This window comes from Saccostrea echinata, unplaced genomic scaffold, assembly GCF_033153115.1.
Source record: "Saccostrea echinata isolate AGI-Se365-2 ecotype Australia unplaced genomic scaffold, CSIRO_AGI_Sech_v1 ptg000029l, whole genome shotgun sequence".
NCBI classification, from domain to species: Eukaryota; Metazoa; Mollusca; class Bivalvia; order Ostreida; family Ostreidae; genus Saccostrea; species Saccostrea echinata.
Window position 1 is genome coordinate 26432123 of NW_026889778.1, and position 27034 is coordinate 26459156.

Here is a 27034-nt window from a genome sequence, read left to right on the forward strand (position 1 = left end):
GGATGAAGCAAAAAATTTCACAACTGCACAAACAACCCACAGACAAGGCTTTGCACTTTCCAAGAATGATTCAGAAAAAGTATAATTAAGAAAATTCAGGAATTAAGCTAAGGTTGAATATGGCTTTGCACAACAGAAAAGGTATGAACAAATTTGAATGACTTTGCAGAACAGATAATGAAAGCATGTAAATTGACACTAATCCTAAGACAGACATTTATTTCATAAAATAATCTAATAGCAATTCTATTCTCAGAGTTTTCAAATAAGCTCTATATTTTTATTGGACATTTAATTCAGCAAACCTTTCAAACACTTTCCCCATTCATACATTAAGCTTTGGACAATCTCTCTGCTTAACAAGATATCAAGTTAAATATCTCTTCCTCCTTTTTAAATTTACAAAACAGATTAATTTTTATGGACCTTTAAATTTAGTTTTAATGGAATTATTTTCAAGCATTTTAAAACCTGACAGGTTAAAAAGCCTATAACAATTGTAATCTCCTCTGAAGTTTTGTTCACAAAGTAGTCATGCAGGCACAATGTATGTTAAACCTGCCTAATAATGGAAGAAAATTAGGTCACTGAAATTAAAATATTTCAAACAAACTAAGTGCTTTGTAAATGAATTAAATTTGACTATTTAATTCATACACGTACCAGCTCATTTATAAACACCCCCTTTAATTTCAGAACATCATCTCTATGGGAGAACAATAGATAAATTTTTTTTGTTTCTTTCCATACTCGTAAGGGGTAGGAATTGGGGGGGGGGGGGGGGGGTCATTTACAAGGCCAAATTAAAAAGAAATAAAGCTGCCATTACAATTGGTATACACAAAACATGCCTTTATAAGTTAATTAGTCCACTAGTAACATAAACATGAAGACTAAGGGCAAGGAATGCTTGCCTAATGCCCTGTATGTGCTACGTCCACTATCACCCTAAACATGAAGATAAAGGCACTATTTGTGCCATGTCCACTATAACCCCAAACATGAAGGCTAAGGACAAGGCATGCCTGCCTATATGATCTATATTATATGTCCACTAGTACCTAATAAGTGAAGGTTGAGGGCAAGGAATGCTTGCCTATATGATCTATATTATATGTCCACTAGCACCTAATAAGTGAAGCTAGGTCATGTAGGTTGGGGGCAAGGAATGCTTGTCTATATGATCTATATTATATGTATAAAGAAGCAGAGTTATAACCTAACTGAGGAGAAACTCAGCTACCCTGATATGGCAAGAGGATAAACTCCTAGGACATGATTGGTAAATATTATTACAGAATTTAAGGACCTTCTTTATTACACAAATAAAAACTGAGAAAATTACATCACGTAAAAGCTTAAACATTAAGTTGATCTATTTCATTTTCAACATAGGAAATATGTTCAAAGACACCAAAGCAATGATGTACATAAATCAAATGGGGAAAATACATGTACTAAATATGAAGTATTCAATTAATTCATCTTGGCCTACTAAAACATTTTAATTAGAAGAAAATTGCTTCCATAAATTACAAACTGAGTATTACAATATAGATTTCAATTCATTTTAATGTTAGATCTTCAGACAGATCTGGGTGACTCTAAACTACATAAAAATACCACAGAATTTAGTTGTGCAGGTATATGTATAGAGGTTCCTAAATTACACACAATTTTAAATTTGTGTTTTAAACCTATCATCTCTTTGAAGTTTAAACGTGCTTTAGTTTGTCATAAATATGCTAAATGTATATCTTTATACATTCCTGACAAATTAGTTTCCCTAAAAGATCAACTTCAAAGAATTCTGATCAACAACTTTAATTTCGGATCATGAACGAACCTCAGTATTAAACTTTCTATATGGTAGAATGTCAATTCTAATACATGAAAACTCTATAATTCTGGTTTGTGAAAAGAGTTTTAGGTGATAGAGTGTCAATTCTGTTTCAATGGAAGAAAAACCTTCTTTTCACATCCTGCCAAAAAATTGAACTTAATGTGAGAAGACTCATTATGAAGGTCTACTCGAGCAGCTAATAATAGTACATCTAATACATATTGATCAAGTCCACATGACTTAATCAACAAATCCGAGCTATTACAGGCGAACACCAATACATGCATTGAAAACTCGCAGTATGTCTCGTAATCAATGAATGAAAGATGAATCCATCTAAAGACCACATCACGTCAATAGGGAAATAATTAAAAATGCTTGAAATATATCGCACCTCATTTAAAAGTAAATGAGGAATATCATTATTGCGTCTTTGTACGTGAGGTGACAATCAACTCTTGGCGGGCACGACACTGTTCCGAACAATGTAATGTTTCTAAGGGATTTTCAAATATTAACCACCTGTCTGTCAATCTCGTGTAAGAACTTTATCAACAGAAAACTTCAATTAGCAAGAGCTTGGTCACAGATACCCTGACACTTTAAATATTTCTTATCCAGCAAATTCAAAAAGCATGTGTTGCAGGTATACACAAATCTGTCAGCTATACACATAGGTATCATGGGTATATTATACCATTTGTACTGACTGAATGAAAATACAGTAATCTTTCAAACTTTCTCATGGAATTTATCAAGTACAAAATAATTCAAACTTCAATCATTGACAAATGAATTCTTCTTATTTGCACTATAAACACCTTTCACAGAATTCAAACATTTAGAACAATGAATGTATATGGGTAAAACACTGCTTGCAGCAATTAAAATTTCTTTAGGATTATAATGGCTATTTGACCTTTGACCTGCAAGTGGCCTTGACCTGATGTTGAACTAACAAAATCTCAATCTCATTTTGTTCGACAGATTTGAAAAGGTGAACCTGGGGACAATGACATAAACAGACAAATGCAGACATAAGACTCAAATCAAAATTCACTGCCTTTAGATACAAAGTGATCCTTTAGCATTTTCTAACAGATAAACTCTTCATTCTATGTCTTTATGAAAACTTTTATTAATTAATTATAGCCAACCAAATTCCCAGAAAGTACAATAAAATGAAAGTTAAAGTCCTAGCTAAACTCCCGGCCTCTTTAATTACAGAGGAAAATATATACAGACAGCAAACAAGTCTGTACTAAAACAACAAATGTACACATATGTAGTAACCTAGTGATTTTTGAGAGCTCCTTAAAGCTGGATGTACTTTTGACTGGGTGAGCTAATAAACTCTGGGTGGAAACCCATAAAGAACTGACACCTACATTGCTACTGCCTTCTTTTGTGTATTGAACAGCTTTCTAGACTCAGAGGAAATCTTGTCTGACATTGGAGATAGAATTTGCCATTAGATAATGCATGACGCAGAGCTATTTAAAAAAAAAAAATTGCCATTGATTAAATTTACTTCTTAATAAAAGATAATGCTACATACAATAAAAAAAGATGATGGTATTTAGAGCTTAAGAAGCATAGTGGCTTTCTTCTCGTTAAGTACAAAAGCAGTATCAAATGATTTCTGCTATATGTATGGTTGAAGTGACTTTGACACCCTGAACACTGAAGTTCTTTGAGAAAAAGTTCAGTCAAATTCAAGTATCTGATATTTAAGGAGTGTCATGAGTTTGGTTCATTAACTTGCTGCCACAAATGCTTTTTCCATGCTCAAATAAAAAAAATAATAAAGCACTTTTAAATATACTATACAGGTACCCATCGGCTCAAACAAATCTTGTGAATACATTTTGAACATTTATCATTTTTATAAAGGCTAATCCTTAGATATTCCTAATTTATCTGTCATTAGAATTTTACAAATTTGCAATGCGCATCAGACAGTTAATTATCACACCAAATAGCTGAGTTTCTCTTCTAATGAAGTGATTTCTCATTTAAGCAGCTAAACACACAAGCTCATGCATTTAGTATGCAAGCAGGAAAATTCGGCCTCCTTGAATTGATACATACACCCAGCTGACACCACATAATGAAGCAAGTTATATCATGCATTTTACATCACATTACCTCTATCTACGTACATTACACAATCAAGGGCTTAACTGACCCTGTTTGGTACAAGGTTTCGTTGATCAAAAGCACTGAAAATTCCATTTGCTAGTCATTTGGGAATTTTTACTTTAATTTTGTGGAAAAAAAGAGTCAATTTTCGATTCAAACAGGGTCCTTTTACGGGACCTGCATGCAGGGATATTAAGCCATGCAATCACAGCAATACAGCCATTAAATGGGTCATATGTGTAGTTTTTACAGACAATTCAATTCAACACATACATGTACAGATAAGATATATAAAATATCCAGAAAGTTAATGTAAAGTAATCTCCATTAATATTTATTAGGGCCATATCAATATATTGATATGAATCGATATTCAAGAATGTATCATATCGAAAAAATAACTTCCAATACTTATCGAGCAGGCAGTTTTTCATATAATTCTGTAAAAAAGTTGGGAATTTCAATCACCAAAGATTATATTTAAATGTTTAGAATTAAGGAGGTAGCACATCTTAGACAATTATTACAAAATACATAGACAACTCTATTTAAATGTTGATTTTACAGTCATTAAAAGTTTGAATTTGAAGTATAATTTGTAATGACAGTGAGACAAGAACTTTAAAATGAGTTGCAAAACAATTAGTTTTTATAAAATCTATGCATTAAATAATGTACAAGACTTTTCTGATAGACTTGTTAAAGAATCCAATATATCGCATTATAAAATATCGTTGTATCGTATCGAAATTTTTGGCGCAATACACAGCACTAATATTTATGGTAAATTGTCTCCCTGTTCACTCATATTTAAAATGTTACTTTTAAACTAATGTTTTGGGGAGGTTTTTTAATAAGAAATCTTATTAAATATAATCATAATGCACAGAATTTTGACATTACCTTGTGGAACAAATTCAACAGTAAAGATCATTTAATATTACAATTTTATAAAGGAATAATTATAAGTCATTTATGCCAGTAAAGAGTTATCTCTCTTATCAGAGGGTCAGTGAATCTTAATGTGAAGGAATTGCAACTAGCTCTGCAGTTAATCAGTATGACAAAACATACTCCTGTCAAGAAAGTTTAAAAATGTACCCCCAAGAAAAAAATCTAGAGGAGGGCTGACTCTACATAAATTAATATGCTTTTAAGGTAAAAGAATGTGTGACCATCAAATGCAGACCATCAATGATCAAATATCACCTAAATGTGATACCACAGAACACATCTTATCAAGTTTTACCGTGAGGTCTAAGAGGCAATAAATCATACAAACAAACCTAATCCCTGTATGTACAAATGCTGAACTTGTTTTCAATTTTCTAATAATTCCTTGGTAAAACAATCTCCAACTTCTAAACAGTAAGTTTGGGACTTCAGACAATGACATTTTAATGGTGTGCATGGTTATATATACAAGAATCTTTTAACATGACTTGTTTAATTTGTCATTTTCAAAAAATCCACTTTGTCTACATCAAAAATATCTAAGAAACTGAAAAATTCAGCTCATTCCTAGATTTATTACAAATCTCTGCATGTGTCTTAACTTTTATTGATATCTGCCTTGTATATTTAACTTATTTTATTAATTACACTGATATTAAAAACAGTACCTCTGTTTGAAAGTTGTACATAACTTTCTGCAAAATTATGTGACATATTACCCAAACAACACAGCAATGGTATCAAAATTTGGCCCCAACGACAATCGGGTGTATTCTTTCATGATAAGATTCCACTTGAGATTGTTTTTGATGTATGCATCTGTCAATGCTCTTAGAAAGAACTCAGATTTCTCCGATTACATGGAGTTCACAAAGTTTACTTTTCTTTCCCTCACATATTAAGTAGAATCTAAGAGATTTTACAACTTGATTATCAGTCTGAGCAGTGTATTCCAAAAAATTCTTTGAGCATGAACAAAAATTAACAATGGAAACCTGACCTTGTCATGATAATGGGAATGCAACAATTATAGAGAGGTGTATACTTGCATAATTTTAATGGTATTTAAAAAAAAGCAAGTGAGGGCATCACAATTCCTGTGACTCTTTCCTGGTATGATTATTCTTGGGTACACATTGCATGTTTATTGGTCAGGCAAACTGGTTCACCAGTTACCATAAAGCTCAGTTGGTTGAGCACCTATTTATAAGAGTTCAGGGGACCCAAAGTTTGAATCCTTTTTCATTTTCCCTCTTCCTATAATACATGAAATTATGCTTCTAAATTACACTACAGGGGAGATAAGCACAAGTAATCTACTTACCATTAATATAGCTACTGTACCCGGTGTCACTCTGGTTAACGGAGGAAGGAGCCTGGAGTTTGGGCAGACTTCCGTTGATTGGGGGTAGTGTTGTCTCGGGGTACGTTGAGGTTTGATGACTAGTCCCATTGGGGATGTCTGGAAGAACAAAGTCGGAGTCGGGATGGATGATTTTCCCAGTGTCGAGGTTAATTAAGGCATGGAAGCTAAAAGTCAAACACAAAACATCAGTCAGTTAAGATTTTTCACATTTAACAGTATAAAAACACTAAAATCAGTGTATATCAATGTTTTTTGTCAGACTGAACAATTTGTACTCAGATTAAGACTCTGTCTTAAGATTATTAAGATAAAGATATTTTCATTCAAAAATTAAAATATTCCAAACATTTGAGGCCACTCTGTGGCACATAGATTAAGATTATTCATTGAATAATTAAAAAACTCAAATTGATCTCAAGTAATGTTTTGACAATTGTTTCACACTGTTTTTAGCACATTCAAAAAGTACAGTAAAATGCTAGATCAGGTCAAAATACAGTTGAACTGCGATATCTTAAACACTGATATCCGAATACCATAGATATGTCGAAGTGATTTGGAAGTCCCAACTAATTATTCTTTAAGTATTTTCCCTCAATATCTCGAATCCTTGGATATCTCGAAGTTTTTTATTGGTCCTATTGAGTTCGAGATAACGAGATTTGAATGTATGTTTCTTCTGCAAAATTTCTTAAATAACAAAGCATGTACAAGTACACGTATTTTGCTAAAAACAACTCAAGATATATTTGGAAAATGAAGTGTCTCCACAGCAAAAATTAAGTCTCAATTAACATATGACCGAGAACATCTGAGCTTGACTTAAGAAATGGCCAAAAAATCTCTCTCTCTCTCTTTTATCTTGTCTAATTAAACAGTTTTCAGTTCAATAAAGTTGTGAACAAGAATATATATAAATTAATGAACAAAATAAACAACAAAAATAAAATAATAATTATCATCATCTCCTAGATCTAAACGAATTTACTTTATTAACTCAAAATAATGAATTCTAGCTTTAGAGATTTAATTTTGACAGCTTTTGCATGTGAACAATTCATAATGAAATGAATAGACAACAAGACTACTTTTGATAAATTATTTCTATAGAACTCTGATCATAATGATTTTGCAACATCACTGTCCAATAAGGGACACTGATATCTTTTCACTAATTAAATTAATCTGATAATTTCCGGGCTTCAAGAACAAAAAAATTATTTTACTTTGTGTAGTGATTTTATTAATGCCAACATGTCCTGTAATTAATAATACATCAGGGACATTATGTCTAAGAATTCCCATCTCTACTGAAAAAAAAATCTTTAACCTTAATTCTACCTGTCCTGTACATTCTATCAATCCGAATTAGGGCATCAATTATTCATCATGAAACAAAACAGAAATCAACATGCAGTGACTGAGAAAAACGCCAAAGCAAACCCTCGAATCGCTGCTTAATGAAAACTCAAACTACGTACAATGCAACTGATGAACAGCTACATCATAAGTAAAAATGTTAAGATATTTGAAAATTATAAATCTTTGGTAAAATTCAGATTTGACATTGATGACAAATTTAAACATCTTTGCTGTACATTAATTATTTACTGTGCAGGCATGCAGTCATTAAAAAAAAGTTTCATCCTTTTAAAAAAAAATAAATATAGGAACTTAATTAATACACATTTGTCTTGTGTTTATTTAATGTAAGACTTTTTGTATATGATGATTGATCCTGTTTCAGTCATTTTAATATCTAGAACATAATTTCCAAAAGTAGTAAAATCATCTATTACACACGTCATATGTTTGGGGAAATCATATTATTATCTGTTAATTGAATTTCACTGTGTAGCAAATATTTTTGTCAAAAGCTGATTCAGATGAATTCATTATAATTTCATGGGGAAAAAATGACGGATACAACTATATACACATATAATTAACTTTTCTCATGTTTCTATTTCCAACAGACCCCCACAACGATTTAATTGAGATCTTTTTGAAATTATTTCTAGAGTAGGAAAGTACTTTTTCCCTTCACAACTTTATCAAAACCCATTCAGCTTTACATCTTGTAAAAGATTGCTGCTGGAAAACAATTTTTTCAACTTTTAACTTTCTGTAAGTATACACATATAGCACATATAAAAGATTGAATCAATGCAAATTCTCTGTAAAACATTAAGTAGCAAGTAATATAATTACACATGCATAACGTCACAATAGGCATATAATTCTTGATTAATTTGATTTTGCAGATGCTGAGCTTAAAATAGGAATCAAGAACTAACCATGACCAGTGTTTGAAACTCCCCTTAAAATAAGCTAGACACGCAGGACTGACTGCTAGTAAAAGTTGTCAGCCCTGCCAAACATCTAATAGCCCAAGAAAATAATTGTCTTTCATAAATTTGTATTTTGTGATTATATGATTGGGACAAGGTTACTATAACTTCAACCCTGAATATATAGACATTTCTGTCCTTTGGTTTGTTAGCCTTTGCAACCAATACTGTTAGACGTTTTGTGAGATATTTATATTCCAATATTTATATGAATTTTAATTCATGGAAATTTTCACACGTCCAGCCAGACATCCATAAATGCAAAATGCCCGCTGTAAATGTATGTTTTGGGTGGTCGGGCACATGGTTATTTAAACACTGCCATGACCCTCACCTTTTCCTTCTGGGGTCAGGGTCGTTGACTATTCTAGGGACGGGGCTAGGTGTTCTGGTTTGTCTTGGAGCGAGGTAGAAATTCTCCTCCGTAGTAAAATCTGCAAGCAGAATATTTCACTGCATTAAAACTTTAAAAGGGAAAAGGTTTATCACATACTGAACAATGAGAATAAGCAACATACATCATATTTACGCGAAATCTGCTAGTTTTCATAATGTTTTGATTTACATACATGTATCATCATGATCATGTAAAAAAATATTAAACCTTAAACTTTACCTCAACCATGTCAACTCTAATAGTTTTCATATCTTTTTCAAAAATTAATTTACATGACATATATATATATTTTTTAGCAAAATATCAAACCTTTATTTAAGTATAGCTGAAATGCATTTGACCTCAGTCAAATCACTACTAGAGTTAGTTAAAAAAAAAAAACCTTGGTAACAAATTAACCTCTAGCAATTAATTTACACTCAATAAATCATGATATTTCAATGTCTAACTTCAAATCAAAGACATCTGAAAATAACATGTACTTTAAGTGCAGTTAAGTTAACATCAACTTTAAAAAAAAAAACCTTTCAGATGTCATCTCAAACGTTACCCTTGTATTGAACTATTATGATGGTTATCACAAAAAAGAAATGATTTTTTTTTGTTCTGTGTTTACATGGACAGTGCATTAAAACCCGAGTAATTAATTTCATTCAGTGTGTTCAGTGAAATTCGAATATTTGATCTGTTGTTGACATACGGAGAAGAGGGCAAACAAACACTTGTGGTAAAAGCCACAATGGAGAAAAAGAAAATTCCGAGCCTGTGTATTGACTTTTAAACCTCCTTACACACTTATTACCCATGGATTGGGAAAGATCTATTTTTTTATGTTGTTATCTTCTACATGTTCTAGAAACTGTACAATCCCTTGCCGAGTTTTTTTAATTTAAACCTTTATCCTTACCAGCTTTTGAGTGTTGAGAGGAGGGGGGGGGGGATTATATATGTCCATAAGTACTATACTGTCCAGAAAGAAAATTAAAAGTAACATAGAAAATCTTAATTGCCCTCTATAAATCCTGACCTTTTTTTTACACATCACATTAAGGACTTATTTTCTGTTGGAATGAAGTTGAAATGGGAATTTCTTTCCTAAAGTACAAGTACTGCAGCATATTAAAGCTGGCTAACCCGGCCTACTCATTCTAAATATATGCTAAATGTACAGCAACTCTGTATTGTCAACTTATAAATTTTGACCTCAAAAACATGTTTTTAAAAATATGTGCAGGGTTATGGTCAACCAGTGAAAATATTAATGGTGTAATCACGAGATAAAATATCAGACAAATCAGATTAACTCAGTTACAATGTGGATCAGGCGACATTATTAACGACAAGTGCACAATACACCATTGTCATTCTAGTATTTAGTCCTTTCATATATAAAGTTATATATATATAAACATGCAGCCAAGATCAATCTTTTGGCTGGTTTCCATCACACTGTCAGCGATTAGGATTTAAAAAAATAAAGACATAAAATTCACATAAAAACTGTTAACTTGTACACAATTGAACGTATGAGTTCAGGTCTGGGTTTAAAAAACAAACAAATTTAAATTGTAAATCATGTGAAGAAAGGTCAACAGTTGTTTAATTATAAAAACCTTGGTTTATATATTCCACACATTTTGTTGTACATACCAACAGTATTTGATCTACTTAATGATCGACTTATAGCTAGCTGTCCATTTGAAGTTGCTGGGCGCTCCGATGTTGTAACTATGGAAACAGTATATAGTTATAAAATCGTACAAATTCATGATTTTTTCCCCTTCAACAAATTGACTAACAATAATATTTTCAGTATGATAAACACATGATCTCTAACACTACAAATTAAGTTTACAAAATTGAAGTAACAATCTCGTTTAAATTTTCAATGGGCTTGCATGTGGGTAATTGTGGTACATGTACCTGGTTTCAATATGGAAAAATATCATTCTGTCATGAAATAAATTTGTTTAGATGGTAGGGCAGATCTTACATTAGGGATTTTTCAGCTTAAATATTTAAAAAAAACAAAACTAAATGAACATGTTCTTGTAACCAACATACTGTTATACACGATGAAGGCATGTGCAATTACAGTGATTACACAACTAACACTTCTTCAGTAGAAATTTTAGTGTCCTTGAAAAATGAAAGGTTCAAAATATGTTCCACTGAGAGGATATATTTGTTTATCTTTGGGTGTTTGGGGGTCAACTGTTTAAATATAATAAACTTGGAGAGTGTATTTACTTGCTTGTTGAGTCCAGTATTGGTTTACATATCAAACATGGCACCGCAATGCAGAACATAATAGAAAAAAATATGTCCTAGCTATTTTCTTAATGGCTTAAAAGATCAAAATTTTAGAGGAAGACAGGGACTTATAAAGTTATATTGATACTTAACTGTTAATTACCATTATTTATTTAACAAAACATGTTGAAACAAACTTATGTCTAGCAGTGGCAAATTCATATTTGACCTTTGATTCCTTTGAATGACATTGACCCAACAGACAGTGTTCAAAATTATCATTGGTCCGTTGGTCCTGCGCTGACGTACAATTGAAAGGACTCACAAATAGTATGACTAAATGGGTCATTGAAATGATTTTGGGATATGATTGTAGATACCGTTACCCTTCATTAAATTGACTTATTTAATACAAACAGATAAACTTACCGAGATCATCAATAAAAGTTTATTTTTTCAAAATGTATTTGATGGTATTATTTTTGGGCCTAAACTGCCCTGGAAGGACCTTTGGACCCATAGAAAATAATACTGAATTTCGAACACTGCCAACAGACAGTCTTTTTCAACATGAATTGACCCAACAGACAGTCTATTACAAAATTAATCATGTTAATTCAGGTGCTTTTTTTTTCTCTTTGTATAAATTCTTTCTCATGTGTACTTGTCAAATAAAAACTTGAGACTGCTTATTTACATTTAAAAAAGAACAGGCTAGTTAAATTTGAATTGTAAACAACGCAAAATTGCTACTAATCAAAATGAAGATATCAGACAATGTCTGGTTGTATGTTTATTTGATAATCATTTTCTTTTATAGATTCCACGTAATTCCAAAATTTCTAATTTAAGTTTATCAGCAATCCCAAAATCAATTCTCCAGTACAGTTTGTGTAACAATCGTAATATCTTTGCGAAATTAATCACACCAGAGGATCAATTATATCGGCAGATAGCACGCCGTTCTCACATCTAACTCTGACACCTGGATTTATAATGTCTCTATCAGAAAAACCTACATGTCAATTTCTACCCGGGTTTATCACGGATTCTTCAATTTTTAATTTCTCTACCTAAACCGTTATCAATTCTATCAGATATATACACATATATATAAAACTTCAGAAAAAGCTTTTTAATTTGGCAAGAGTCATTTCTATTAAATCTAAAAATATGTTAAATTCCAATATTAATATAACTTTATTGAATTGATCTTTAAATGACATTTTCCCATTTCTTTTTTTTTTTTTTAACAACAGAAAAGTAATGTTAACCACCCAGTCTAAGTCTTGTGCAAAAAAAGGGGTTAATATATGTATCCATTAATATAAATATTTTTATACTATTTATATAAACATTTGTAAGGAGAAACCAAGTTGACGAACGCATTTTATTTCATCTTAGGAGATGTCTTTTTTTTTTTTAATCTGTATGTTTACCAGCAGCTATTTTAATGTCATTACTGTAATAAAAAAACTGAGGAATATATGCATTTCCAATGCTTGATTCAGTTTATTAATTTGAACTTAAACCATTCCAGTACAGGGGTAAGAGCATACCCCCTTAACAAATACACACATGCTAAAAATAAATTTATTAAGTTTTTTGTAGTAAAAACATCAATCTACACCAAGCCACCAAGAGATAAGAACTTTTAACCAAGAAAAAAAGGAGGGGTACTAACTGACATAGTTCTGTGGATTCCATTCCTTAGTTTTTATCCCATTTTAACATAATCCACCCTAATCAGGTTAATCTGTAAGGTGTTGTGATTGGCTTTTAAGGGATTTACAAGACATGGACTTTTAAACATAGGGGGAAAAGTGTTAAAAGCATCACTATTTTAATAGAAAATGCATGATCATATCTGGGCTTTTATATTCATTCCACACGATTAAAAACAGCCTTTGGCTCTTCGGTTACTTGGAAACAGTGCTAAATGCACGAAATCTCTTCATGTTTGGGTTTAACTCTATAGGTGATCTGCATCTTGCTAATGAAAGTAGTCTGTCTTGTTAAAATATTTATGAAATATCTATTAAGTGTAAACATTTTATCTGTCTTAACTGTTTGTATTCAAGGTCCATAGCAAAACCAATACAGGTCCATTAAGCATTTGTTAAGTGAATCTAAATCTTTATAGATAATACTCTGTTCCACTATATTCTTATTTTCATGTTTGGAAAATGCTCCTTAAATAACCTAATTTACAAGAAAATACAGTTAAGGATAAAAATTATTAAAATACCAGCATTATGAAATATTTTAATGAGCTCATAATCTTCAAATCTCAATGCATTTTATTATGTTTTTGATTAATTCAATTTGACTTTGAAATTTTATGGAACATTAACGTATATATGGGTTTACCAACATTGTCAACATTACAATATCTATTTTTAATCATGGATTTTATGGCAGAATGCTGCATTTCAGCTAAAGAATTTCTTCTCTAATATATACATGGTTCAGAAACATGGATTCCTGAGTTCAATTTCTGAAGAATTACACAGACGATATGTTATTTAAGCACAGTGATCATCAGAAACACGTACAATCTGCTAACTAAGGATCTATAACTATACATGCAGATGCAGATAAACAAAGTCATAACAGGGCTCTCACACCATTTTTTGGGCTGGGGCCAGGGCCATTCAAATTGGGAAAATTATTGTCATTTTGGGGAAAATTGGGAAAACCTGGTTCCTTATTGAAGCTGAACCAGTTTACGAATATAGGTGGCATGAACTTATTAATTAATACAGTCCTACACAGAACTAGTTTGTTTCATTTTCACTTGTTGGCGATTATGTCACTGATTAATTTTTTTAAAAATATTTTGCTGTAGAAAATGGGAAATTTACATTTTGCTTTGGGGAAAAAAGGTACCTTTTCTGCATTGGGAAAGGGACCATTCAACAGCCCCATTTATAAAGAATCGAGAGCCCTGCATAACTACATGTAATAATAAAAACATTTGAAGTTGTAGTGGTCTCGGAGGTGCTGGGCACGGATTGCCCTGCTACGTCCGACCACGTGGAACACGACACACACCTGCCATGACATGTACCTATCCTCGCTCTCTTTTGCTGTTATCAGCTGCATAGTACAGACGTGTCTCTGTCAGCTCCGTCATTATTGTATTTGTACAATTATATATAGTATATAGCGGGCACCAATAGATCGCGGATTATTTTGTCATAGTGTTTTCTCTGTCCCGCCATCACTGTACTTATAGGTAATAAGTAGTATATAGTAGAGAAACGCTAGAAAGTCTTGGGTTGAAGCATAAGCTTTTACACCCAAAAACTTCTTCAATTTTACACAAATGCCACCACAGGGCTTTCAATAATTTTGAATTGAATTTTAAGGTGAATATTTCAATTGGAAGAGGATGTTTTAGAATTATTTCCGATAATTTTCTTTGCCAATTTTGAAATTTGAAACAGCAAATTCCAATCATTGGTGATAAATTGCTTCCTGTTGCCCCTTCATTGAAAGCGCTGCAAAACCTAAGCTTCCTCAAGACCTCAGCTGAGTCAATTCTTTGATTATATAACTTTGCTTTGTAGTTTCATAGATGTACAGTTTGAAGCAGTTAGATGCCCCCCCCCCCTCCAATCCTTGCCTCGACCAGATAAACCTTCTCCAATACGTTCTCTGACTAAGTCTTACTTTGTTTTGTAGTTTCATAAATGTAGGAAGCAGTGAGATGCCTGGCCTGGGGGCTGTAGTTGTTGCCTATTGAGTCACTGACATGTCGGAAGTGTTTCTTCTCCTTGATAGGTGCTGCCTGTGTCCATGATCCACGTTCAAGAATCTTGGGCCTCTCGCTGTATGCAGGCTGAAAAAACAGATAAAGGGAGATAAATCTGATCTTAGGTTGTCACACATCAAAATATATTACCTTGCAATTGAACAACTGGCCTGTTAGTGAACATAAAACTTTCAATAATAATATTTACTGTACAAATTATTCTACTTAATCCTCTTTAAAAAACGAATGGGCTGCCACTCATTCAATGATTGTACAGACATCACCATCACCATGTCAGAATCAAGTAAAACAACTTTGTTTACGAATCACGATTAATAACACAACTGACACATATTTAAATATATATACACATGTATATTGCTCTGTAGTTTTAAAGCTATGGCTATGATTATTTATCATGTAAGGTCCACTTCAACAACATGCCCTCTTCGTTCTGCAACTTTCCCAGTCGCCAATATTTCAAGCATCACCTTCTCCGCCTCCAAAACTGAAGAGCGGAACGGCCGACCTGAACAGCGGATGAAGTACTCTGTGTTGCATGTCCATCACATTATCTTCAGCTAAAGTCAAATTCTGCAGTTCTGAGTACGACTGCTGACATGGCGCAGTTTTGTTTATTTATCTATTTGTTTATTTATTTATTTGGAGATGCAATTTGCTATACCGAGAACAAAATATTGTCATTATCTCCGTGGATCGCTACAATCACTCACGTAGTTATCATTTTTGAAAGGGCTGGAAAAATATTTTTGAACTGACTTGAAATATATTTGACAAGCAAAGGAAAAAATGATTGTCTAAACTGGACTCGAAAATCCGGGAGGGGGGAAGATTGGACCACTTTTCCCACACAGAATTTTAATCTAATGCATTAGGTACCATGGGACGATTTCACTTAACTTCAATAAGAAAAAAGGGGGGGGGGGGCTGGCCTTTCAATGAACATTTTCAACTTTAAAAGTTCACGTTATGTTTCGTAACCCGCCCCCCCATACTTATACGTGTCTGACAATTTGGAAAAACTGCAATAATCATGATGGAAGAATAATGCTTAAAGAATTCACTAAGTGTTTAATTGTTTCATATATGTACATGTATATGGAGATGCGCTCTTTTTAAATATTTAAAAAAAAAAATCGGCACGAAAACTTGAACTTAAACCATTCCAGTACAGGGGTAAGAGCATACCCCCTTAACAAATACACACATGCTAAAAATAAAATCTTGTCCTTTGATCATGACCCTACTCGGAACAAAGAGCAAAATTATTTAAGCAAGAATTCTGAAAAATATACATTGCAACGCAGAAAAAAATCCACACATCTGCAGTGGGTTTGAAATGTCATTACAGGAAATTAGAAGAGAGTACTGAAAAAAGATTCCATTATTACACAGGCCAAACTTCAACACATTTGTAGATATACATTTTATGCACAATTTAAGAAGGAAATTAGAAAACAGTCCCGAAATGTCGTTTTGAAGATAGACCAATTTTTTAACAAATATGTTCGATGTAGTCGGAAATTAGGAGGGAGTTTACTTTCGATGAAAAGTCTTTTTGTAGCAATACTATGATTAGTAATGGAAGACTAATTGCTCTTTAAACCACTGCAGGAGGAAAAAATATGAGAATTTTATTGGGCGCTATTTTATGGCATTCGATATTGTTTCATTGCCTTCAATTCCATGAAGTGTATATGAAACTGTAATTACGCATTCGTAATTAAAGGACGAAGAAATTATACGTTTATTTTTAAATAACACATTTTCTTTGAGAACTGTACGATTGTACCGTGTTTTAAAATTCTGTAAATGTAAAAATACAATGAAACCAAAAGCAACTTAATATCGGGAATTCTAACCCTATTGAGAGAAGAACTATTATTTCACACTAAACAGAACAAACTTCGACCTCCATAAAGTAAAGAAAGAAATTAAGTTTTTTTGTGTTGTAAAACCATGCCCTTGACAATTCAGTGATATTCGTTTCGTTTTTTGATCGTAAGATATAACCCAATTTTAATGATAAGTAATGCGCATTTTCGATCGATTTTTGGATTCAATTTTCAAACCCCAAGATCACACACGATGCATTTTTTAAAACGTATATACACGATCGTGTTTCAATCGTCTTAATCTTGTACAGCCCCCCCCCCCCAAAAAAAAAAAGAGGGGGTATCGACTTAGCAGATCTTCAGTTCATCAAATCACTGCACCAAAAAGGTCGAACACTCGTCAAACGAACATGTAAGATGAATTATATAATTAAAAAAAACTATTTTAAAAAACTAAACAAATATATTGGGTGTAGTAATTTATTAATAATCTGGAATCGTAAATACGAGTAAAAAAAGAAATCTGTCAAACATCAAAGAATTTCACAAAATAATTGTTTGTTGAGCATAGCTTTGACTGCTCTCTCTAATTATACGTTTCGATAATATTAAATTGTGATTTAAAAAAAAAGTAATTTCGGGCTTAATTTAAGTGTTCTAATCCTTGTACTTGATATACACAAATGGTAGAGAAGCGATATAATTGGAGTAAGCATTGAAAACACCCCAGGGTAGAGTAAGCGGTAATCATACTTTCCTATGGGACTAGAGGTCATGACCTCTCTCATGACCCCCCCCCCCCCCCGTAAGTAAGTATATATAAAACACACCTCTCTGGCACTCAGTGGCGGGAGATGCTGAATTACCCCGGGTCTGTGCTTCAGCTCAAACTCATTGGGCTGTGAAATTGTTATTCCGAGATGACCCTGAAATATTAAAAAAAATATATATGTATACGTCACACATTATAAAATGTATCTAGAGACGGAAAAAAGCCATTAGACAAATTCACGTTTTCTTTACAAGAAATTTAATCTAAATTTTCAGCCTCCGTATTGAGAAATTGTGCATTATACTTTTACACGGGTAACGGTACCCCTCTCCCTTTCCCCCTTATCGGATTTTAACATTTAGAAAATTGGGACACAATGCATATTGGTGTCCTGTGAGTAGAATACTTTCAGACTACCACCATACACATTTTAAAATAAAAAAGACTGCAGAAGGCTATGTTACGTTTTTTACAAGTTCATAAACATTATCTTCATTATTACAGTGAATTTCATTAAATTTGATGCACTCAAAATATTTTCACAAAGAAAAAGAGAAAGCACACAATAGGCGTTTTTAAATTCAACAGTAAAAAAACCTGCTATAAACTTCATTTAATTTTCTGATTGTATATACAACTGATTAAAAGTTCATGTATATATAGACCAAGAACATGGAATATTGCTGTTCTACTTGTAATATTAGTTCAGTTCGATGGCCGACATTGGCCTAAACACTCAAAACAGAGCGTGTTATAATACCCTTCATCGTTTTATCATGCATTCGTGTAAACTAAAACATTTTAATCCCAATGTTTCCCTCAAGCGAGCAATCAAGAAAATCCTTAATCGATTTGACAAAGAATTTTTAATTGTATCATCAAGGATTGGAATTATATACTAAGTGTATTACGCCGTTTGACCTAATGCTTGTTAATGACTGAATAAGAGAAATTAGAAAATCAAATGTATATTTAAATTCGATGACACATGTATATTAACCAGTTAACGGTGGCTAAAATTTGCTAAATGTGCAAAAGACTTGTATATAGCTAAACCTCTGTGATTGATAGGGGAATATATGACACAGAGATAAAATTAAGCGGGGTACCTCCTAAGGAATACAAGTCTATGTTTGCTATATATGCTTAAATGGACGAGCAAGAGAAGCAACCCCCCCCCCCCCAAAAAAAAAAAAAAAAAAAAAAAATTCCACTTATAATTCTAACCAGAATAGGAATTGGAAACCGTTTTTTATATCATGTTCACATGTTTCCGGAAATTAAGACTTTCATGAATAATTAAATTACGTACATTGTACTAAATTGGTGGTTTACTACTTCTTATGAGAGAGAGAGAGAGAGAGAGAGAGAGAGAGAGAGATTTTCATTTGTAAAAAGTTAGGTAGTGATAGTAAAGTTTTACTGGAAGAGTTCTTATATCAACACCTATATGTGTATGCAATACAAAAAATGAAACTAAACAGCTGTTTGCAAAATGAAGTTGATCAGTTGAATACAGTTCATATAAAATGTCATTTTGCTTTGCCTTCTTTAACATTTATACCTGTAGATATATGAAACATACCATTCCGCCTCATTTGTAGACGATAACTTATAATTTAACTACAGCAAATAAATAGAGCTTATACAATCAACAAAGATCTTTTCTTCAGTGTGGGAAAGACTATTTAAACTTCATAAGAATGAAATCAATATCACCCAACCATTGAAAAAATAAACCAACAAGTCAAAACTTTCTTACCGGTTTGAAAGGCATAGTGAAAACTATTCACTGCTTCCACTACATAATACATATATCCAATTTCTGAGAGAAAAAAAAATATTGAAAAGGATAATCCAAATTATATCCAAAAATTAAGACACAAAAATTGAAATTCACATTTCACTTCCAGCTTTCACTTATTTCCGAAGTCTTCGCGTCACACTTCAACACTCTTAGCCAACTCTTTAAATCTCGCACCTGCTCTTCTTATGCAAATGAGTTGCTCTGGTAACTATAAACAATATAGTAAGAGCCCACCCTGTGGCCGATTTGATCCACCTGAAAATTTGTTTTTATTATCCATTTAAAAGGAAAAGCATGAAAAAACGTTATCATTGTTTGTTGTCCACAGAAGGGGGGACCGTCGCGCACTGTTTGTGTGTTCCGACCCGTTACAAGTTTTGTTGGGTAAATGGTGCGCTACATTTTCTAAGTATTAGACTCAGCGGGAAGAAGGAATGAAGTGGAGATTTAGTGTGTAAATAACAAGACACAGAAGGATATATAAATTTAACGCAAGTTTACCTATGATAGGTAAATTAAAGGTAGAAGGCAATTATTGATGCCCCCCTCCTGGGGGTCTCCGGTTGAAATTTATGGTTTACGCACCCTAACCTCACCACACCCCGAAAACGTGATAAAAATATTATATCTGATCAGATAAATAATGTTTTATTTTTACTGATTGTCTAATTGTGAAAAAAGTAGATTTGTAATGCTTTGTTACTAATACATATAAGAGAGAGCACATTCCGCATACATGTACATTAAAATAAATAGTGTTTAATTAATATATATTATCTATATAAATTTACAGCTTTCCTTCCCCTATAAAATCGTTCAATAAAAAGTATTTTGATTTTCGGAGGGACGGACATATTTAAATATACATAGATGATATTCTTTAATTGTGGTTGGAAATGGAATTTATTTCGCATGTGGGACAGGAATCATGCATTTTTATATTTTCACGTGTGCGAAGCTTATTACTTGTTTATTATTATTATTATTTTAATATTTTTGTTTTTATATTTTCATCAGTATGAATGAATATTTTTTATGAAAATCTAATTTTATTCAGTGGATAAATTGCAATACTTCCTAATTTGCGGACTCGGAGATATCTGAGCTTCCATAAACTATCGAAAATTTATTCTTCCAAACTTAGTTTTATTTTAATTATCTTTAATTATCTTTTGTTAAAACTTACTGCGAACTTCGTTGCAGGGGAATATCCATTCAAAGGTGAGATACTTCAAATAACTCCATGCAGATTTTTTTACTTTCTTCCATTCTTCTCTGTAGTGTTAACAATGCAAAGAGCGACAACTTTAATATTCAGACTGGTCCATTTTGAACATACAATCATTCTCGATTAGAAATGAAACATAGAAAGTACAATTTATCATGTTTATATCGTATGAATAATTTTACCCTAATCCAAAAGTGTAAAATAGCTTTGAAAAACATGACTTAAGTCAGGGTGGATCCAGGATTTTACAAAATTACTCAGTATGCATGTGTAATGAGTGCTGAAGGCAAACTCCCAAAGTGTTTTTCTTAAATTCTTATAAATAACTAAGAGACAAAATTTGCATTATAAGCATATCTTATAATAAAACAAAAAAAAAAAAAATCATCATTCAGTAGAACACATATTTAGATATGCCTGCAATGCCATTTTGTCTCCCGGGAACTTGTCTTCTGTAGAGACACTAAGTTCCGAGCGATCCAAGGTGTAAAATTACACATGCTCTGTTACAACGCACTTTGAAAAACGCATTTTGAAAAAAAAAAAAATCAAAGTGCGTTAAATTTGGGACCAAGTTAATGCACTTTGAAATAAAAATATTTCTTTTCAAAGTGTGTTAATATCGACCATATTAACGCACTTTGAAAAAAATGTGCACGGCTTGGTCAATATTCTTGCAAATTTTAGGTATAATAAATAATTATTTGAACCTGTTTGGGTAACTTTTCAGTTGATGACGTCATTTCAGGATCTGAGATATAGACATTTTAAAGATATTTAGGGTTTGTCTAGTTCCCAAAGGTTCTCGTAAATGTAATAAAAGGGAAATGGGTCTTTACTAATAATGGAGGAATGATTGTTTAGTAGCAAGATTTCGTTTCTTTTTTATTTCCAGTCTTTAAAGCATCCCATTTTTCTTAGGGAACAGGGAGCAATTACGATTTTTCCATTGAAAATAATTTTCCTGCAGAATATGATGGTCTCTTTATCGTTATTTGATAAGTATTTAGAGGATGAAACAATTGTTTATTCCCGCACAATATGAGGGTCTTTTTTTAAATACAGTTCTTTGATAAGTATTAGAGGCATGACATTTTTTTAGGCATTTTATACAAGTTGATTTTGTAAAGCTACTTTGGCCAAAGTATAGTCAGTTGCATGGCTATTGTTGCTTACATATGCGATATGGTCCCTGAATCTCTCTTCTTTAATAGAGTGCGTTATTAGGTCTTTCCACCTTTCTGTGGAAAGACCTATTGATATTCTTCTGTTTCTTATTTTTTATTATTTTTCCGCCGTGTGATTTTGAGTTTCAAGATATATCGAAAAGATTTATAGTCCATAAGAATGTACTCCGTAAAAGATTTTTGCAGTTGACCCTGCGTATATGACCTTTGACCCCTCAAAGAGTTATTACCCCTTTCGCAATATAAGCTTGTTATCGCTACTCCTTCGAATATAATATATATATATATAATATAATATATTAAAATATATGCAAAGGTCAAAGGTCAAAGTCATTCAAAATATGAGAAATTAAGCTCTTTTTCTATCTATTTTGTCTTTTAACATATACTAAATATCTTTGCATCCTTAATATGTCCTCTTAAAACTATTTCAAAGATTTCATACCTGTCCCCTAAGATTTACCCCTTTAAAAGTTATTGCCCCTTTTACTGAAAACCTTGTTATCGCTACTCCTCCGAAACCATAAACCGTAGAGACACAAAACCTTCACCAATGTCTTCAGGGTCTTTAGACACAACTTCAATCTATTCAGTGCGAAAGTATCCGATGACCCCTTATATGAGTTACCACCCTTTAACATCTTTGTGCTTACTATTAAACCTTATAACTTTAAAACTAAAAGTCGTAGAAGCATGGGGTCAAGTGCAATGTGACCCTTGACCTTTGACCTTGAATATTTTTTCAAGGTCAAAGGTCAAGGTCATTTCAAAATTTTTGAATTTTTCATTTTTTCTATCTTTTAAGCCATTTATGGATTCTTTTATTTAAAAATTAACTTTAGAGAGTAAAATATGAAAAATATATGAAATTTAAAGAAGGTGGAAAGACCTCTAATTGTTCGAGAACAATTAGTCTACTAGTTATTATTTTTTTTCTTCAGGAAAGCTTATCTCAATTTTTTTCATCTATTACGATAACTCAAATTTATTGAGAGAAAGTATACCAATGTCATACTTCGTTATGTAAAAATATATATTTGGGTAGGAAAGATAGAGTTGGGCTGTCAGAGGGACCTTCTACCTGTCTTCTCCTCGTTCTCGATGAGGGTAGATCAATTCTTCAGCTTTTCGAAAGAAATATAACAAAATAATGCTGTCTATTACTTAAATCTAAGTCCATAATTTTTGTTTTATATATATTTTTGCAAAGTGCGTTAAGTGTCTCCGTGGTAAAAAAAATGTTGATGTACACTCTTAACGCACTTTGAAAAAAAAATTCAAAGTGCGTTGATTTTGTCCAAAATTTAACGCACTTTGAAAAAGTTTTTCAAAGTGCGTTGATTTTGTCCCAATTTTAACGCACTTTGAAAATATTTTCAAAGTCCGTAATTTTTTCAAAGTGCGTTGCCACAATGCTCATCAGTGACTGACACTGGAAAATAAAAAAGGAAGTCCAAATATTCCACTGCTATACACAAGAGCAGATCGAGGATTTTTTTTCCCGTAAACATGGTAAAGTGGTGGGGTTCCATAAACCTAAAAAAAAAATCCATCAAAACATTTTTGGCTAGAAAATACATGTAACAAAAAGGCATAAACAAGAAAACCTATTCGTGGGAAGAAGGGGGGGGGGGTAGTCTACACAGTCTTGTTATCTCATGGACAAATCCTCCCCTCATGAATACGACGTGTTTCCCAAGGGGGGAGGGGGGGGGGGTCACCATATATTTCACGATCAAAATATTGCCGTATTTAAGCGCACACTTTGGGGGAAATTATGTATGTTTCTTGCATTCCATTTCATCACAGTGGCACCAGTTAGATTTTACATATACAATGTACATTGTATGTATAAAAGGAGATGGGTGAACATAGCGCACAGAAAGCCTATAGCTTCAGATATATAAAAATCATGTTCAATTTGTGAATTCAGTATTTAGAGTAAAGTTCACATTATTGAAATTTATGAAATTATGATAAAACTTTTCTGAAAAAAATTTCTCAGCAAGATTTATTCTTTTATTAAAAAATAATGTGGTATTCGTGGGGTTCGAACCCTAGCAATAAAAATCATGAGTATATCATTTTCTTTCGAGACTAGCACGCTATAACCACTAGACTACATAAATTGAAGTTTATTGTAAAATTTTGCAAAATTAATGATTCTGTTTAAAATTGGTAGCGTAAAAATAACTTTACACATTCCTTTTGAAAAGATTAAAACCACATTCAATATAATATAAATTAAAAAGTTATAAGCAGAGTTAAATTTTGGTCTTAGTCGTTAGTCCTTTTGTAAAACGCCCCTGATGAATAGAGGCATTTAAATCATGTTTGTGATATGACCCTTGACTTAATGGACTTCAAGTATTTCTCGAAAAGATGCGAATGATATATCATGAAAGTATATTTCTAAGGTAGTGGGTCTTTGCTCCATATTTCAGGAAACTAAAAAAATTATATTTTTATGCAAACTTCGAGGATTAACTTTCAAGAAAATGGAACGAAGACCCACTCATATCGAAAATTAGTGTTATAGTATGCGAAAATGACTCTTTTTGCCCTCTTTAGGGTGTGTACAATATGTCATAAGCAAATAATTTCAATCTTCGTGAGATTTTTGCAAATTGTAGAGGTTTTACATAAAGTATATTATAATGTTAGATGAAATATGAAGGAAAATTTTGATATAATTGAGATTTTATTTTTCACCTTCATACTATATAGACTTTTCGCTCGTCATGTTCATCCATCTTCTTTAATTGAATCAAATTCTCTTAAATCAAGTGTCAGTGTAGGTAACGTCTCTAATTCAGTTGGTTAGATATTAAGTAAATATATGTATGTTACAATGAAATAGTACTTGATACATATGGTATACATTACTAGAAAAACATAAAAACATTTTTCAATGCCTAAATAGATTTTGAAAAGGTTAAAAATGGTAGAAAGTAGCAAGCACAGAATAAGAACCCTGCACGTACATACATACAGTACTACTGTACTTAGTCCACGATAGAGCATGTGACTACTTAATTGATATATTTAATCTTCTTGACATTCCCACTAGAATGCTTAGCAACAAAGAGATTATCGCTTTTGTCCACAAACAAACATGTAGGGGCTTTTAAATTACAGTTATCTATATACTGGAGGAACTGTCCATGCTCTTCTAGGATGTGAATACAGTGGTTAGGCTTGTCTGATATCAGGATATGACACTGACTATCTGCTGTGATTCCCCATGGCATAAACGGTTCTTTCTCAGTAGTAGAGCTATGACCAGTGTATTTGAACCTGAGTTTACCAGTCTGATTGACCACCACTACAGCACTAGCTTTATAGTCAGCCACGCAGATATCCAGGTTTCTGTTTTCACTGATGTATTTAGTGTTGCTGTTTCCTGAATACAGAGGTTTACCCTCATTATCAAACTGGATTGTTTCTTTCTCTGTGGAGCCTGAGTAACGGACAACTTTGGATTGTGTTTTATCATCACTGTACATGGTAATCAGGAGATCACCAGAGGAGGTGACGCAGAGTTGTTTAGGTATCCAGTTTTGTAGTCTGATCACCTCCTCTATCTGTCCATTCCTTACTTTATTCACAGTCCTTGTTGTCCCGTCTGTGTACACTAGGTCCCCATCATCTGTCAATGTTATATCATATGGATAATCCCCTGATTTTGTTTTGACAGTCTTTTTAACCGAACCTTCAATGTTAAAGCATTTTAAACCACTGCTGTTGCCACATATCCAGATTTCTTCTTCACTTAGACAGGTAACCCCTCTGATATACTTAAACCCCGTATTAATAGACGCAATGAGCTCATGTACTTCCAATAGTTCTTTAGCTGTGGCCTTCATTTTCTTCAGCCTGTAGCCATCTTCTTCTCTCTTGATGGATATGGGTGCTAAAGATCCAAATAATTTGTCAAGGAGTTCTCTGTTTATATTTCCTGTAGTAAATGTTGGTAGTGATACTTGAACTTTGGGAGGAAGTTTGCTGAATTCTTTGATTTTGGAGGTGTATTCTAAAGCCAGAATCACTTTATTTGACTCTTCAATTTTCTTAAGAGTAGGCAGCGTTTGATCCATAAGAGACTGTACTTGCTTGATTTCGTCCAGGTGTTGTTTCAGAATGCTTTTGTGTTTGCCTTTCATCTCATTAATTTCATTTTTCATTTCCTCTGTGATTCTGTCAATTTCTTTGTGCCAGTCTTCTCCATGTTTCGTCACTAAATCTGCAAGATTCCCGTAATCACTATCTAAACTGGACATCTGAGTTTCTATGTCAATTGCTAATGATTCATATGTTGGTAAAAGATTATTTTCAATTTCTGTCGTTTCGTTTCTAATGGATTTTTTCATTGCATCATAGATTTCTGTAAGGAGTAAGAGATCATGCTTTTTGTGTTGAATGGTAGCTGCGCAAATTGTACAAACAGGAATGTTGCATTCCTTGCACTGTAACTCACAACTTTTGGTTGGATGAATTGTACACATTGGATAGATCAAGGTTGTTTTTCGTTGTTGGAAAGGAACCACTTTATGTTTGTCATAGTCGTCAGAAACGTGTTTACCTATACAAGTTATACATAAGTTAACATCGCAGAAATCACAATGCATCTGTACCACAGCAGTCTTACAAAGGTCACATCGGACAACATCCTGGGCTTTTTTCTGGGGATCCATTACTTTGGAAATTCTGCAAATTGACAGATTAGAAATTACCTTTTATTGATGGAACATAAGATATAAATTTCAATCCTCTGAGTCAGTAACCCTCGACCTTAACATGACAAATGTCATGATTTAGACAAATTTGAAGAATATTATACATTCAATGCTTTCATAACATGAAATACTAGTATGTAAAGATAACGGACAGTATTCGAGCTCAAATGTCCATTAAACATTACAAAATAGGAGCAGAGCAAACACGGACCTCTAAGACATAAGAGGTGGGATCAGGTGCCTTGGAGGAGTAAGCATCCCCTGCCGACCGGTCACACCCGCCGTATGCTCCTTGTCATGATCGGAAAATAACGGAAAAATCCGTCGACAATTCGGTGTATAAAAAATGGCCTAACAATTGGTGTGAAAAAAGTCAGCCAGCATT

General features: G+C 32.8%; 1 protein-coding gene across 1 annotated transcript; it reads right to left on the reverse strand.

The window, feature by feature from the left end:
- Positions 1-24785: 24785 nt before the first annotated feature.
- Positions 24786-26632, reverse strand: LOC133195748 (uncharacterized). Its single transcript, XM_061331675.1, has one exon. It carries the CDS (start codon positions 26605-26607, stop codon positions 24946-24948), a length of 1662 nt encoding a protein of 553 aa, XP_061187659.1. The 5' UTR covers positions 26608-26632; the 3' UTR covers positions 24786-24945.
- Positions 26633-27034: the final 402 nt, after the last annotated feature.